Source organism: Passer montanus, unplaced genomic scaffold (genome assembly GCF_014805655.1).
Source record: "Passer montanus isolate IOZ18808 unplaced genomic scaffold, ASM1480565v1 scaffold7, whole genome shotgun sequence".
Taxonomy (NCBI): domain Eukaryota; kingdom Metazoa; phylum Chordata; class Aves; order Passeriformes; family Passeridae; genus Passer; species Passer montanus.
This window is the reverse complement of record NW_024372147.1, coordinates 14,615,781-14,634,160: the sequence shown is the minus strand read 5'-3', so window position 1 is coordinate 14,634,160 and position 18,380 is coordinate 14,615,781. Positions and strand designations below refer to the sequence as shown.

General features: G+C 33.7%; 1 protein-coding gene across 11 annotated transcripts in view; it reads right to left on the bottom strand.

Moving 5' to 3' along the window:
• FCHO2 (FCH and mu domain containing endocytic adaptor 2) overlaps positions 1-18,380 on the bottom strand; it is an 82,673-nt gene that overhangs the window by 20,994 nt on the left and 43,299 nt on the right. For 6 of the 11 annotated variants that reach the window (XM_039729838.1, XM_039729842.1, XM_039729848.1 and 3 more), the window contains exons 11-19: positions 17,462-17,486; positions 9,980-10,034; positions 7,349-7,527; positions 6,759-6,773; positions 6,321-6,345; positions 5,589-5,631; positions 4,556-4,650; positions 753-1,262; positions 41-144 (exon numbers count right to left, since the gene is read on the bottom strand). In XM_039729838.1, the coding sequence (XP_039585772.1) occupies positions 41-144; positions 753-1,262; positions 4,556-4,650; positions 5,589-5,631; positions 6,321-6,345; positions 6,759-6,773; positions 7,349-7,527; positions 9,980-10,034; positions 17,462-17,486 (1,051 nt within the window). The remainder of the gene's footprint in view (positions 1-40; positions 145-752; positions 1,263-4,555; positions 4,651-5,588; positions 5,632-6,320; positions 6,346-6,758; positions 6,774-7,348; positions 7,528-9,979; positions 10,035-17,461; positions 17,487-18,380) is intronic. The other 5 variants (XM_039729843.1, XM_039729844.1, XM_039729839.1 and 2 more) reach the window with 4 other exon arrangements.

Below are 18,380 nucleotides of genomic sequence, written 5' to 3'. Positions count from 1 at the left end.
TCAAAATGGCAAACAAAAAAAAATAATAATCAATACATACTATTTCATTAATCCCACTAAGCTTCCCTGTAGACAGCTTTGGTCTTGAAGCAGGTCTTGGAGGGGGTACAATGGTGCCCACAGAAAGCGGAGTGGTGGGCCTTGCTGAAAGAAAGCAAAGTTAAGAAAATATTAGAAAGATCATACTGAACATAATTAGTTATTTACTTGAGTAGAATATCTAGAAGTGATGTTTCTACTAGAGGTTCCTATTGTACAAGTGCCACGTTTAAAGAGTTAACACAAATCATAAGTGCTTTTAAAATAGTGCCATGTGATACCCTGAAAAGTGCATCTAAAAACAGCATTGTGGGCTTTCTTATTGCTCTCAAGTGATTTTATACCAACCACTCTTGGATGCTTGTATGTAAAAAGAATTGTTTTTGCAAACACAATTACTTAATCTTTGAGATCTCATTGCTGTCTGACATCCCACAAAAATAAATTCCCATTTCTAGAAAAGCAGCACTGCATAGTTAAGAAAAAGCAATGCTTTTAAATGAATAATTTGAATTTTCTTCTTATTTTAAGCTGAATATTTACTTCACTGTCCCAACTGGTATTAACAAGCAGTTTAGTACATTCTAAGTAAGAGGATGAGTTAATTTTAACATCAGTTGAACAATAATAAGAAAAATAAAAAATGAATCCAAAGCTTGCTTTTTGGAGTCAGTTATTAGCAAAGAGCAGTACAGAATGCATGCTTGGCATACCCTTATTTGTATGAGCACAAGAAGACACTAAACTATAGTCCAGTAGTGCTGAAGATGATGCAGAAGATATTTCAGTAGCAGTGCCAGTTTCTTCAATGAATAATTGTTCATGGCATATAGAGTTATTGAAAAGGTCACTTTGATCCTCAGAAGCACAGCTGTTGGAAGAATTCCCAAGCAAAGCAGAAGAGGCAAGGCAGGCATTTTCAGTTTTAAAATGCAATCTTTGGGGCTCCTTCTTGTCTGTGCTTGTGTGTCTAATTGTAAGAAGTTCATCAGCAAAGGAAATCCACTGACTCTGAGACCGTGAAAAACAGGATAAAGTACTGGTACTCCCTGATGGCGCTGCTGTAACACCAGATTTGCACAAAGTGCTAATGGTAAAGCCTGGTGAGGATGGGCTTGTAGACCCAGAATCTGTCTGGTGTCCAAGCAAAGACTGAGATATTCTACACCCAGGCAAATCAGTGGTAGATGATGAGGAGCTCCTATTGTGCTCTGTTAGGGTAGCTGAAGGAAAAGGGAAGAATTGAAACTAGGACCAACAATGAAAAGATAAAATTTTCAATATTCAAAAAAGTATTTAATATCCACTGCACAAGGGCTACCAGCCAGCATGAAAAATAACTGTTCTATTAAAGTAACTCCCCCAAGTCATAAATAGAAGACAGAAAAAAGCCAGTCACATATCATATGTACTTCATTCATACTGCCAACTATGTCCCTTTCCATTTTTCAGTACATTAAAAAAAATTATTGTGTGCATCTCCACTTAAGGCTCTATTTCTCAGAACTTTCCTTTGACTTCCTACCTGTTGTGATTTAATTTTTTCTCATCTTTGTCTTTTCTTTCCTGCATCCTATTCCATTTTTAGTTCCTCTCCACACCTTGCTGCTTTTAATTTCCTCCAAAGTTATTTAATCAAACCTATCCTCTTCCTTCCAAAGACTTTGATTCTCTTAGTCCTAGTATTTGTAATAGGAAGGTCCAACAGATTTGACTTTCAGGTGAATGAATGAAGACAATGGAGCCACAAGATTCAGTCTGATAGTTATTCTGTCTCTATCAATCTGTGTCTAGTGGGTAACAATATGGATGAGGCACCATCCACCTCAGTTTTTTTCCCCTCTCTCATCCTATAACCTTCTGACTGCTGAAAAAAGGAATTTTTCACAAGTATTCCCTGCACTTGCTGTTGCCTGTTGCTCTAGATGACAATAGAAGCAGAAAATGCAAGGTTAGTCAATTCTCAACATCTTGCAGATTGGCAGAGCTAGGAGCAACAGCAGTGACAACCCAAAATCCAAAAAAGAAACACATTTAAAAGTTCAGATCAAAAGTACAATTGTCCTCTCTACAGTGTCCCTTTTGCCATAAACAAATACATTCTCCAAGTCCACCTACACATTAAGAATTTTAACACAGCTTTCCCTTTCAAGCAGATATTTTAACTACCATTCAAAGGCTTTAATATACTACTACAAATCCTATTTAAAAACAATGTGGACATGTTAAGAACTATTTTAAAAATACATATGGATGAAAATAAGGAAGATAAATAATAGAAGCATTTTGAAAATATCAAGAGCTAGCTAAAAAATGTCTGTTGTGTTTGTTCAAGATAACAAAGATAGCTGAAACTTCTAATAAAGTGAGATTATTCATGGATGACCAAAGATTACTTCTGTGCTGCATAAAGCACTGTCTGCTCAAATACCAAGGTAGTTTAAGTGTTCAATGATTAACATGGTTATAAACCAATAGTTAAACAAATGTTTAAACCATAAGGGACATATACTGTATTCCACACAACTAATGTATGTAATTTAAGTTTGGGATTAAGATTTTCAAAAACCTTAAGCACCACCTTATTACAAACCTTCAAGTTGAAGATAAAAATTAATTTTGAGGAAAATACCATCTGATAAGTATTTAAAAAAAGTTTTAAAACTTACTTGCAAGTTAGCAAGCATTAGAACTCAATTTAAACAACATGACCTTCATTGATCCAGGCTTTTTTTTTACTCCAAATGTATTAGAAATTTGTTATACTTTGAAACATTTACTTTCTACTTAATTCTACAGATGATTGCACAAATGTAAATATCTTAGTTAACTTTTAGCACAACAGTCCTTGAAAGAATGATTTATCAGATAAAGTTTGCCAATGCACAGATGTATCTAAACTTGATTTATGCCCACAAGACCCTCTATTGCACCAGTTTCAATGAACTGCAGGGCTCTGTGTATAAGCCTTATGGGTATGACCAGGGTAGATGACTCCGTGCCAGATAGAGCTACAGAGGATATTATGGATCTCTGTCATTACTCATCAGCCAGAGACTACTTTCTCCACGGTTCTGCTGCCAGCAGGAACTGTAAGATGACTTCCTAACCTGCTTTCACTCCTCATCCAGGCACAGCAATAAACACCTGAATACAGCTACAACCACCAGCACAAGAAGTTCAGTATCCTCTGCCTTTCTCTGCAGAATCCAATACAAGACCGAAGTTATCAAAACAGAGTATTCTAAGAAAGCACCATTTCTTTTCAGAGTATTCCAGTTATATATATCTCTCTAGAATTTATTCTTAAATGTGTTACCACATACATGGTGGATCCACTTGCCAGTACTAGTGACTGATTATGTAAGTCAGGATGAGAGAATTATAATGAATTATGTAAGCCAGATTTATTAAAACTGTAACCTTTAAGGAACATCAATTTGTTGTGAAAGACTAAGTTATTAAAATCTGAAGAGTTACAAAGCAATGTTGATTGCTGTTAAAAGAACATTACTTAAACCAAGAAATAACACCAGTTTTTCAGAATTCTCCTACTGATACATGTAATCCTCCTTATTGTTCTTCAATCTGCATGATCATGCACAGAAGAAAAACACTAGAAAACCATAATGAACAAAGAAATGAGAACCATTTTTGGAATACAAGTACTTAGTTTAAAAAAAAAAATCAGCGAACACACTTCCTTTCTCAGGTCTGTAGAAGGAGGAAAGTGTCTACATTAAGAGAAAATTAAGGTGTTGGAGTAAAGATGCATAGTAAGTAGACTGAAAAGAAGCATGGAACTTTTTTTTGCAAAGACCAGGTTTCAGGAAAGCTTGCCAGTGTCCTACCAACAATAATATCCTGCAACCCAAAATTCCCAAACATGTGCTCTCTCCCTCCACCTCCTCCCATATGCTCCACACCATCATTTTCCTTGCAATATCCCTGCTTTCAGAATCTCAGTTTAATTCATGTCTCAGTCCTGTTATTTTTATCCATCTCCCCTTGGATTATGCCTTCACAACCCCTAACAGAATCATGCCTTCCTACAGGAAACAAGTTCCTCACAGCAAAGCTCTGCTCTTTGTACTACATAGCCCAGCCAACTTTCCTGGAAAGAAGAAATCCATCCCTATTCATTGTGTAAGCTCAGCTGATCTCACAGTTGCTGCAACAATCTCCATTTTATCTTCCAGCCTTATCAGCTGAAAAAAATTGATTACATTCTAGACGGTGAGCAATTATCCAGTAAGTGTGAGAAGGCAATAAAAAAAAGGCAGGAGCAAAACAGAATTTTTCTGAAGTGTCTAGCATTCCCTCTTCCTTCTTGCTCTCTAGCTTGAAAGCCTTATATGCTACCTTCTCAGTTCTGTAATATTTGTAAGACAGTATACTGCTTTATAAAACTCTATAACTTATGCATAAAAGCACATCCCCTTGGTAATAACTGAAAAAACAACACCAGAACACCCAGAAATATGGCAAACACCGTCTCTACCATCAAATATTTTACCTGAGGAAGATGAGGATGCCAAAGAAGCTGAAGATGAAGATTCAAGAGAAGTGCTGAAGAGTGGATCCCATGCCAGGAAGTCACTGTTCCCCTTTCTATATTAAGAGTTAAAATTGAAATAGAAATGAAAGATTTATGCATTCATAAAAATCACAAAGTTCAGTAGTAGTTTCATAATATAATAATTACAATAATCACAGAACAGTTTGGCTTTGAAGGGATCTTTAAAAATTCTGTTCCAACCATGCTGACATCCACTAGACCAGGTTGTTTAAAGCCTCTTCCAGACTGACCTGGAACATTTCCAGAGACAGGGCATCCAGAACTTCTCTAGGCGATCTATTTCCATGTCTCACTAGACCTCACAGTAAAGAATTTCCTCCATATATTTAATGTAAAACTACTCTGAATTTAAAGCCACTGCTCCTAGTCCTATCACTACATAACTCTTGTAAAAAGTCCCTCAATAATATGATAAAGACTTTTGACAAATTAGTTTATATTAGTCTTTGCATCTAAAAAGAAAAGAATTAGTCAAAAGTTGCAGGTCAAAGAACTGATTTACACATACGGAGACTGTCATAGCCAACACTTGAGTGAAAATTTGTGAGTGGACATACTCCATAATGTCAGTTAAATAACTGACTTACATCTTCAAATTCATTTATTTCAGCATATATACACATAAGCAATGTATGCAGATCAGTGTAAATCTGGGGTTTGCAATCTTAAACACTTTACCACGGAACACTCTTGGATAGAAACTATCTTATTTAAAAACTGTCTTATTCAAAAACATTGTGTAGCTATGTAATTATAAATACCAACTGAAATTGATCACAATAAATCAAATGTATTAGAATGTGTAAACAAATGAATGGAAATATCCATTGATACACTTAGGCTTACAATGCAATAGATGTACAACTTAAGACAGCACTCAGCTGTCATTTCCAATGAGTTTCCAAGTTTAGAAAAATAAGAACAAATTCCTGCAAAATAGGACTTGACAGAATTTTACATTTGAACTTACTCAGTAGCTGGAGCAGATAGTTTTGATTTTGTTGACTCTTCACCTAAGAAAATGATACCATATTATCACTAAAGGTGTGAAATATGAAATAAAAATTTCATTTTAATTATAAAAAGATACTTAATATTAGTGTTGGCGGTTCAAAACAAATTACTATTAAAATGGAAAAAAAGAAAATGTATCATATCTGATAAGTTTAGATATTCCTGAACTACAAAAAGACTACATAGACCAGTGCACTTCATAAGGAAGTATTGTTTGCTTGAAACTTCCTCCTTGAATTATACAATTTACATCAACACCGTTCTTTAGCAAATCTGGCCTGGGTTCCCATTGGCTAAAAAGAAAAAAAAATCCAACCCTGAATAATAGAAGCTAATGCTCTATCCTCTATTTCAGTATTTTACATCATAAACATGGTGTGCTTTGCTGGATCATACTAAAATTGAGCAGGTGGAAGGGTTTCAGGAACTTGCACAGAAGTTTCTCCTTTGAGGCAACCCCTTTGGCATGTGGATGTGTTCCTCACTACTGTCAGATACAAGGTAATCTGGTCCCCACAACAGGTAACAGCCAAGTATATAGATAAGGAATAGTTATATAAAACTAATAAGAGAAACATTTTGTTCAATGTAAAATACAGACATTTAAGAAGTTTGTGTCTCCAACAATTAAACCGATATTTGTTTTCATTCTATGTTAAAAAAATAAGACTAAAAGATTCACACTTACTGGAGGAATTTTGATTCATTTGTGCCTGAAACAGGGAAAAAAAAAAGAGGAGTAAGTTCTTCTACTGTGAAATAAACCACTTAACAGTCCCAGAGTTCTTATATCCACTCAACTTCCTATGAGGTATTTTGTTTTCAGTGCCAGGCAAAAACATAATGAACTTGTGGAAGACCACGGAACATGAGCCTGGGCAGAGCATCCAGTGCACATCTGCCATACCAGCTTGAAAACGTAGGAATAAATACCGAAGAGCTGACAAAGGGAGCAGCATTTTTAAATCCCTTTACTGTCTGGGACAGAAAATTATACAGCCTATGTATTTATCACATGGTATAAATGAAACAAAACATTCCTCATGTTTTCCCAACAAGTCCCCTCACACACTAGACTTACTTAGTTTTAACTACAAATGCAAATAAAAAGCCATTCTCTACTTACAGGACTGTGCCTCTGCTTTCAAAATGTGGTGAGGGAAAAAAGAGAAAAAATATTATTTTAATATGTTATGTGCACTATTTTCCTTAAAATCAGAACCAGTCTTGCTCTGATCTGAATACTGTACTAGCATACCCTAATATTATTTATCATCTGGTGGTATAGAGGATTATTCCATGAATTGGCAGGATACATCAATAAAGCTGCACTGCAAATGTTAGATGTAGCCTCATTATACAATCTTTTTTAAAAGACCTGTATGTTATTGAAAATTAATTTTCAAATTATGTTCAAAGCTATGCTCAGCTAACCCTAAGATGTAACTGAATGTCTTATGGTGGCAAGAGCACAAACACAAGAACGGAATAATCAAGTGTCAAAGGAAAATTTAAATATGAGAAAAATACTTAATGCTATATTGCAATATCAAAGTGCAATCTATATATATTGGAATATGAAATGTACCAAAAAAGTGCATTAGAAAAAAGAATTACTGAACCTAGAATAAATTCTGAACATTTTAATATATGGTTACATTACAGTTTCTTTACCACTTTTCTACACATCAAAAATACAAGGAGCAACAGACTTACAGATATAGCTGGAGAAAGAGTGATGTTCCCTATGGATACTTTTAATTCATCCAAAGAAGGCATAGTGTATTGAGAGCTGTTATTTGGCTGGACTGGTTTTATTTCCACATGGAACCTCCTGGGTTCATCATCTTCAGAGTCAGACTCACTGGATGAATAGAAATGGTTCTCTTTGGTATGTTTGTCTCAGTTAAGGTGGAAATACCTCAAAGCCATCTGCTTAATCTACTTTACAATTCTGATTCAGAAAATGCTCATATTAAGTGACCTCTTTGTGCACTTACATACATTCACAGTCCAAAATGCACAATTCAGAGTTAAAATTTAGGGGTTTATTTCATTTATCTTCAGAATGATGATTCTGTTCAGAAAAACATGATGTCATATAACTGAAGAATGGCAATATCTGCATATAACTGAGTAACTGCATATTTGAAGGCATAAGGTTAAATTTAAGACACTAAAGCAGCAACACTTCAGCATGTAAAATTATAATTTGCAAGACTCCAACAGGGATTCTAACAGATGTATGAAAAAATGTAGAAGTCTTTTAAATCAAACGAAGAAAAGCCTAGGTTTTTTGATAAGCAGTGAAATGCCCATGTATATGAAATACCTGTCCCTAACATAAACAGTGAAGGAAAGAGAAGGAGTCACCATTACTTGCTCCTTTTACAGTGTGACACTGAAAATTTTTTAAGAAAGGATGCCAGTTATACAGAAGACTGCACAGTAAACTGAACAATGTCAGCTGCTTAAAGTACTGTCATCTTTGGACATCTCAGAGCTTAAAATAAGGGAAATAAACAGCGCTTTATAAGCAAAGGAGCAGCACTGAAGAAAAGCTCTGAAAGTCCCAAGCTAAGTCTTAAAACCTCCATCTGTTTTGACAAGAAAAATTTGAAAATTTCCCTCTACAGAAAAGTTCTGTACTACCTGGAAGAAGTGTACATATTCTCTAAGTCACTTCTTCTAAGTTATTTTCACCTGAAAATATGACATACATTTGCACTAAATTCCTTCAAACTATTCCCTAACAAAGTTTTAAACCTGACATTCAAAATCCCTTTCAGCTCAAAGGATCTGAAACTTGTGGTGAGGAAAAAGCCAAGTATCTTCATCTTACATCTCTCTTCCTTCAAAATAAAGCAGTTATAGAAAAGTTTTCAAAGACAAGTAATTCTAATTTCATCAAAAGATTTATTGTCTTGAATGTTATCACTGACCTTCAAGATTAATTTCCTACAAATAAGACAGTTCTTGTAAAATGTTTCACCAACACAGATTTAAATCAGACTTATTATGATTGACTGTCACAGTAAAACAATGTCGTCCAACAAATTATCTCATGAGTTCCCATCAACAAAATAAATTTCTAGAGGCTAAGGGAGGAAAAGAGAAAGGGAGGTGATAAGTTCCTGAAGCTGGTCAAGATTTTCAGCAGCTGAAGTAGTATCACATGACAGATTTCAAATCATGGATATTTTTCACTGAATGTACGCCTCTTCTTTTGTTTCACAACAAAAAAGAGATAATAAAAAATAGGATGTCCAAATGAATCATTCATCGTAAGCACAGACGTTGTTCACTTCTCTCTCACTTTCAGAAACACATGCAAAGCATAAAACAATACTCCCCTTAGAACTGGATAAAAGTCTGTCACTTTATATAATTTTTTAAAATAGAATATTACACCAACTGCTTTTATTGTTACAGGACTCTTCCATGTGGGCATTAGAGGAATATTCTGCAAAGGTGAATATAACTTCTTTCAAAAGAAGTTATGATGATGACTTGGCCACTGTAATGAGCTGTTAACTGCTTAAAAGTTTTTGCAATTTAAGGTAATGGTACAGCCTAAATTCACCTTTTATCTGAAGTACCCAGAAAATTCAGTGAATACATTTCCAAAAATTAGCTATCTTACCAACATACCAAGCTTGCTTAGATTTATGGTAACTATTCCCAGCTCTTAAGCAGAACTTTCCTCTGCGGCAGTAGGAAAAAAGTGGACAAGAATTTTCCTCCAGAGCAACAGGGGAACAGCAGAGAAAAATTTTCAGCCTCAATAAAGCAAGTCTGAACAAAATCTACTCTGTATATGAAAGCTAATAAGCTTTCAATATGAAGCTATTAAAAACACAGTAAAAGCTAAAAGCACCAACTGGAAACAGCATGTAGTGTAATGACTTCATTAAGTAACAGAAATTCTATTTCTACACTGCTGTAGTGCTACACTAGAAAAAAAAAGTGAGGGCACAGGTATAGAACAGATAACCATACAATATGCTTTAAAAAGTTTGCAAACTTTATAAACTCTCTGAGAGCTTTTCATGGACAGAGATCTGCAATGGAATTTTGGATTTGCAATGGATCTGGCTATTTTTTTGCTTTTCGTTTTTACTGTCCTTTTTAAGTTCCCAAGAGATCTAATTTAATCTTTAACATTTGCACACATACATACAAGAAAAAATTTAGTTCATTTTACAAAAGCTACGAATGTAGGAATAGAAGGTTGCTACATAGGCATAAATGTCATTCATCTTCCTTAACTCTTTAGTCAGTACTTCCTCTTTCCAAAGAATTGTAGTAGCATCAAATAACTTGACATAATAATAGTAGAAAGGATATCTTGTGTTGCTTCTGGTTTAATGCTGTATCCTTCATCATCTACATCAGGAAAGTTCTAAAAACAACAACAAAAATTATGCTATTGATAAATAACTAAAAAACCATGTCATTCTTACATCAGACTGAATTTTACATCACTGACAAACTGAAATTGCAACAACTCATGACAGTGATTTTTATTCAACATTATTTCAATTATCTGAAGTTATGATTTGTCATTCAGAAGTTGTGTAACAAGATATCTCAGCACAAAATGTAACAAAACAAGCTCTAAACTTCCTGTGAAATTGCCAGTGAAAACTGGCAAGTTTGAAATGCATTGGCTTTTACTAATCAATCACTACTTAATTAGTAATTGCAATTACTAATTACAGATTATTAATCAATTTCTCTACCAAAAAGGACAGAAATCAACATTATTTTAGCTTTAGTATTGAGTTAAATTAGGTTATAATTCTCTTGGCCCCAGGAAAATTTCCCAATTTTTACTGCTTTCAGCTAAGACACAAGATGTTCTGATGGTGCAGAGGCAAAACCTTTCCTAAGGTCAGTCAGTATTTAAGAATGCTAGCAAAAGCACTGCTTACAAATTCCACTTCCCCTAGCAAAAGCAGTGTGCCTATACTGTTACTTCAGAAAGGAATATCCATACCACAGGTGCTCAAAATTTTATTCCCAAGTTTTCCTTTACACATCTCCAACACTATCCTCAATCTTCAAAGCCAATAAGCATCTGGTAACTTAAGACAAGTTCTGTTTTTCTGTTCTTGCAGGCAATTAAACAGAAACTGAAAAGAATGATGTTAAAGTGACTTAGAATGCTCAGCTAGGCATACAGTTTCATTAATATAACTTTGGGGCAGAGAGAAACAAGTCTCCAAAATAATCTAAACTTTAAAAATGCACAAAACCTCCATATCATATGTTACATATACAGGATAAACATGGATACATAGATCTTTCTCCACTCAGAACCAAAAAAATCCACTCACAACTTTGAATGCATAGGCAGTGTATGTGAACTGCTTAACGTCTCAGTAAATTTATCACAAAAAACCACAACCAAGGTGTCTTCAAAATGCAGTGATTTCAGTAGTTACTAATATGTTATAAAAATTAGAATATGTAAACTTATAAAAGTAATTTATTCTAGTGTAACATCAGTATATTCTATCAGAAAGCAGGTACTGGCAAGCAATTCAACCAACAGATATGTATACACAATACAGACAAAACATAATTTGTTAGAAGTCAAGGGATATAACAAAATGACTTATGCTGGTGGTTTCAAGTGGACAAGAAAGGAGCCTCATGACTTCAGATAAAATTTGAACACAAGTTTAAAGAGAATATCTTTGGCTTTCGAAGTACAGAACATAAACATTAAAATTATTCAAATGTAGTTAACCTTCTGTGTCTTTTACAGATGTGATGAGATGTCTGATAATTCACTAAGAAATTATCTCCTCTGTATAGCTCCCTAAATTTAGCACTTCTCAAATAAATGGAATTTACACACAGCTCAAACTTTCTGCTAAGAAAAATGTAAGAAATACAGTCCTGTACAGATGTAAGACATACCAAATTAAATACCACATCAAACTAAGGTCAAAAATCAACATCAAAGCTCTCCATACTTAAAATACAGACCATATAGACGCAATTTCTTGAAATATTTGCAAGATCTAGACTTTACTGCTATTTGATTAATAAATAAATAAATAAATAATTACAACAACAAAAAAGTAATAACAGTACAATCACACGGTCCAATACTTTAGCTCTACTTGCTCAAATCAGGGTTCTTAGCTACGCTTGACCTCAAGCTGACCTTGTTTATATAGCAAAAACCACTAACGAAACTTGACATCAAAGTAAACAGAACAAAAACATATAGCTACAGGGTAAGTTTATTTTCTTGTAATACTAGAAATTCTGAATTCTAAAATTAATTTAATTGTCACACCAGGTGATTTTCCATAGATAGAGACATTAATGGTTAAGATCAATTGAAAATCAATAAAAATCTTTAAATATACAACATATAATTTTTCTACAACTGGGCCATATATGTACAGGATACTGTTACTGGCCTGACACAGCATGCACAATGTAGCTGGCAAAATGGACTATTTTGATATAAAATGAAGAGAGAAGTTTGTAGAAGTTATTTTCATTGTATGATTTTTAATTTACTGAAAAATCTCTAGGATGAAGAACGCACCAAAATCTTAAAATATTTAACCTTCTTTCTTAATACTTTCATGACAATTATTTCTGATCTTAATATACTTGAATCATCTCTTCTTCAGAAACAGCCCTTCAGCATGCAGTCTGTTTTCACAACTTCATGTACGTAACAGAGATGAATACTGTACAGCTTAAGTTCTGAACACAGGAGAAGAAAATTCCTTCCTTCTCTTTCAGCTATTCTATGCTATCACTTCTTTTCAAACCCTATCTAGAAAACTTAATTTGCAATTTTTTCCTATATCTGAAATTTAAATACACAGATGTTTGAAATTGAAAGAATATCAAACATCTCACATAAAACAGCATATACACACATAAATAATTTGCTTTGTATTTCCAGCCTTGTCAGTCATCCAGATTGATCTTGTGCCAATTTATGATCATTGTTAACAGTTGCTTTAATTAACTAGATACTGAATTCATATGTTTATGTAAATCAGCATCAAAAATTGGTGGAATAGATACTTGATATACCTTTGTATAGACAAAAGAAGATTGTGTCACAAATAAGTAAAATGATACCTCACAATCTTACAAGTTGAGTAGTAATTTCAAAATACTGTTCTCAATATTTTGAATGGTTGAACTGATGAATGGGCTTTCTGAAACACCAACATTTCATTTGCAAATCTACATTTAATAACAGTGGTAGATAACACAGCAACCTGAGAGAGACACATATTCAGTATTCTGATGTTAATGAAGGCATTTACATTTATTTGACTAATTTTTACTCCCTCTTCCACACTCCTACAAAGAACTATATGTTATGTCATGAATAACAGTGTATCTTAAATATCAGGCACACAACACAGGTAAGACCTGACTTGCCTACCATACTGATCAGAGGTTAAGTTCACAACCTACATGTATAATTTTTGAACTTCAACACACAAGATTATGATCTTTGCAAACTTTGGCCTTTGAGAAAATTTGTTATTAATACAATGGGGATGGAGGTCTGCTTTAGTCCCCTACACAAACATGTGTAGTGTTCTTTGCAGTCAAAAACCTCCTAATAACTTCATTATGCATGTGACCTGAACTTTGCAAAGCAACTAGAAAGAAAGCAACTGCAAAAGCAACTGGAAGTGGTGGACTTCCAGGAAGCCTTTCTGAGGTTCTGTTAAGCAACTGAATATGTAGCTATAAAAGTCAGTTTTCCCCATGTTTGCAGATGTAAGGCATTAACTGAGATCTTATATAGCTTTAAACATATGCCAGAAACTTAGGTCATGTACCTTTATCTTTGCCATGGCATATTCTACAGGCTTTCTGGGGTTAATAAATTTTCAAAGACATAAAACATAAGGCTTTGATAAGTAAAATAAAATTTCCTGTATAAGACGGTTGACGACCAAGCATTCTATTGACAAAACACATTTTTTAGCTTTGGTGAAAATTTTATTTCAGTTTCCTTGCTCTGTCCCATCTGTCATCTAAAACTGATTGAAGAAGCCACACCATTACAATGTCATTAGTGTCTCTGAGCTACATACAAAGACAAGGGAGGACCATACAGAGCATTGTAGTCTAGCAACTTCATTTGGCCCTTCCTCTGCAACACTAGTGCTGCTGACAGGCTGGTCATCAGTCAAGAAGCAAAGAACCATCACTATGCCTTAGTTTTATTTCTTTATATTTTCTCTTCTGCCAGGAAAACTACAGTGGTTATGAGAGCTCTTATCAAGTTTTCCTGAGGGTATGCTTCAAAATGCAGTGCAGCTGAACAGCTTACTCTATTTTTTTCTGCCAGAACTCAACTGGCTTCCTGTAATCCGGATGAGGACTCAAAGTAAGCAGCTGAAGCTCATAGGCTGGAACAAGCGAACAAAAAGGCTCTCCACTTTTGACATATTTGTGATGTAAATTTGACTCTGCCATATACTCAGGTTAAGACAGAGGCATAATATTGGCCTCCTCTCCTTAGGGTGCCTATTAACCCAAAAGACAGAGAAGAAGAGAGCAGACAGACAGTTTCTCCTATTGTTAGAAATGCAGAAAGAAAGTAAAATGGGAATTCAAAGTGCCCCTGTCTTGTGCTGTGACAGAGAGCCTTGTCCTCAATAGCAACTATTTGAAAAATGCCAGAACACAATACTGTAAAATGCAAATAAGGAAAAATACTTGAATTTCAATAAATATTAGATTACTCTTGTGTTCCACCTCTCAGAAATTAATGGTTCCAAATTCAGCCAGTTCCCAACATAAAAAAATGGTCTATAATTCTACATAATCGTAATTATGCTACATTCACATATGAAGATGCTAATGAAAAGTTTCAGATGCCCTGATATGTGCTTGCATTTCAGTTTCCCATGAAAAAAAAACTTTCAGCATTATGTTCTGAACATCGGTGACTCCCTTCTTAATTACTTTTGAACTTACTGGACAATTTCAAATGGATTTGACAGAAAGAACAGAGAACTCAAAGATAATTACATTACTACAGTCTTCGTGAAAATAGGCAGTGAAGTAGAAAAAGGAGATCAGCAAGGATCCTAACCAAGGGAAGGGTTGTAATCCCAATTCAGATCTTACTGGACACAAGTAGAACCTTGCAAATGTTTCCCTGAAATAAAAGTTTCTTTTAGATCTCATATCTTCCTAGAGAACATCTCTAGAGACATGGGAAAACTCATGGGAAACAAGACACTTCAGCCTTTAGATAAACGTTCTGAAGGAAAACCCCCATACAGAGTCAGTCTTCAATTGCTATCTCTTTCCAATGCATACACTTTCTACTACAGACTTTCAATTTTTCTTAATTATCAAGCTTTAGCTTAATGGAAGTTACGCTATAGACTGACATATAAAAAACTCAGGAATTTTAAATCTCATGAGATTCTGTCACCTATATTTAAACAGACACTGCTTATTGAAGTGCTCAACTTTTTTAACAAATACCAGTTCTCAGTCCACAGCTGCCTACTAATGAGCCCACAAAAACCTTTAAAAGCCATTACAAAAAAATACTGAATTAATAAAACATTAATTCCATTTTCCAGTATACATAATCTAGCTACCACAAAAAGGATAAGCATATGCATATCTGTCTCACCACATATAAGTTTGAGAGGATTTTGGGACAAAAGACATTTTTGACTCGTCTCACCATTTTGTTTTTGGAAACAGAATAGAAGTCTGATAGACTACGTTACACATTTTGCACCTTCATGATATTGTCTACATAGTATGTTCAAAGATTCACAGCAGCACACAGAACTGGTAGATAATATATAGAAATCAGCTCTTGCTACATCCTTAACTTGAAAATTTGCAATATTTTTACCTTGGTGCTTATACATAATTGAAGACTAGTGATCGCTTACATTCTTGTCACACAATTAAAATTCTTGACAAATAAACAAACGCCACCTTTTAAAAAATGATCACATTAATCATATATATGCCAGACAGATTTTCTGTGAGTGACCAAAACTGAAAAAATAATAACTGGGACATCTTCAGTTGAATTTTCTGAGGTCTGTTCCTCAGTATTTCCTAGCAATCAAACCCAAATTAATATTGCTTTAATATTTTTGGTTAATAACAGTCTTCCAAGTTCAATTTCTTGAAATGCATAATTTGTTGCAAATATCCATACAAAACAAATCCTCTTAGAGATGATAGAGGCTGTTTAAAGTATTTAGATTAGGTTTGAAAAATTAAACAAGAAGGAAACCCATAAGTAAAAGAAAAGAAAAATTAAAAGCATTTGAAATGAGACCTTTCATATGAGGACTCCAACCTTAAAACATAAAAGCACTTTGGATTGCTTGTTTATTAGGGGTGAAATGAATCTCACATCATTTTTTCACAACAATTACAATAATAACTTCTGCTTTTAAAGCATTAAATCACTATACAGAATATTACTGTGGCTTGAAAAAAGCAAGCAGAAACCACAGACCAAATTTTAAGTTCCAAATGCAGTCATAAAATGTTAAGCAGGCAAAAAAAAACAACAAAACAACAGTATCAACAATTAATCTAGATGATCATATGGTGTGCCTCATGTAGCCAGACAGATTGCCAAACCAATTTATACTTGAGTTTTTTGAACTAATTGTTTTCAAAAAACATGGAGGCCAAAATAAGCAAAGAAAATAAATACTGCAACTCAAATCACATTGTGGTTCACTCCAATGACTCAACATGTACTGTCAAATTATTTTATATAATTAAATGATAATTATAAGGATACTTCTATTGTTACTGTCTTTTAAATGCACCCAAGAAAAGAAACTTGCTCTAAGTCAATATAAAATAACACAATATAAAGTAACTGTCTTGGCAAGAATTAGACATCTTCTCTTACACATACAGTTCTGTTTTGTGGTAAAAATTTCCCCATTTAGAAAGATAGTTTTACTAGATGTTTCTCAAAATAAATTTTAATGTTAGATACTAAAACCTCCTAGTTATCAAATAAAAATAAGAAAATCCACAAAATAAAATTGTGTAATATAATTTGCACCTAAATAAATGAATGAAAAATAAATAAGTCTAAAGAAAATCACTTAGATTACTCTGTAGATTTTTCCCAAACATAGCTACAGGGAGTTACAATCTTTGTTATACATTAATTCAAGAGAACATAACTGTTTGCATAAAAAGAAAAGACTAAATTAAGGAAATAAAAATCATTAACATATTTAATTTGAAATGGTCACTTACCTGAATTGACTAAAAAAAAATTGTAAGGCATCTCACAGATCTAACAAACAGTAATGAAAACTAGACCATTAATAAAGTGCATTTAGAAATGCTGCATTTAAAGTCATATTTTAAACAGTGTGTTCCTACACTCTATTGCCAGTGGTAAAGCAGAACCCAGTCAATATTAGAAGGACTTCTCAAAAGAAAAAGTAGTAAGCAGAGGAATATGACAACACAAAGTTGAGTCCATAATAAACTAAATATTTTTCTTTCTTAGAATCTATTAGCCAAGGAATTCAAACCATTAGCTGAAAAATAAAGTAACATATATTTGCAGTGAAAACACTTGCTTAAAACCTAATATTGTTAGGAAACAAAAATGCATTACTAACACTTGTTTGTACATAGCGCTGAAGATCATATACTGCACAAAATTAACACTTCTAGTATGCTATGAAAATATGAAATCATCGATCAGATGAATTGCAGGACTGTATGCAAGTTTCATCAGATTGTAGGGCTTCATAGTATAAGCATATGCATTTATTTTGTAATTAATCTACTTACAACTGAGTCTGCATCTGGACACTCCCTATTAAAAAAAAAAAAAGAAAATTTACAATTATAGAAGGCACAACTTATTATATTCACACAAAATTTCCTTCAATATTTTAAATGAATTTAAAACAGTGTATTTGACCCTTTTGCCTCTCAAACTCTTAAAATTTTTACTTAAAATAATCCACATTTAACTGAATGAAATTTAAATAATACCTGACAGTTTATGCTCAAAACACTGCAGAAGAAAAACTCAGAAGAAATTATGAAAAAACCAAACTCACATATTAGTGAAAAGAATTAAAAATAATAACAAAAATATCAAGGAAAGTGAGGACTACCACACTATGTTCTAGATGAATATACTTTAAGTTTCAAGTCTTCATGTTTGATGGATGCGATAAGCAGAAGTCACCAGTCCTAATGAAAAGAGTCTACCTGCAAGTGCAAAATGTTTTGACAAAATCCAGTTCACAAAGAAATTAAGATCTTCTTCAGAGGAATTCAGAGCTTCCTCTTTAGAGTTTCATTCTTAGTTTGTGTTTGTCAAGCACAGTTGCAGTTAAGTACTAGAAGATGCTGAACAAAATAACGTCCTAAAAAGCACTTAAAAAAAAAAAAAAAGTTGTCCGCAGGAAGGCAGTGGTTGCAAGCACATTATTCACAAGTGTTACACTTTTCAACTGCAACTTCAATTTGAGCAGTAGTACATAAAATAATGAATGACACTGATTCTCTCTGATGTCTTCAAAAAGCAGAAGCAATTACATTTACAGAATGTGGGAATACTTGAGTAGCATACAAGTCCTTTCTAATTTGCACGCTGACAAATCGTGATGGTGTAACTGAATAAAGAGTGTTTTTGTATCATTAGTCTGAACATCCTACACATGCATATATAGAAAAAAGCACATGGAAAAAAATATAT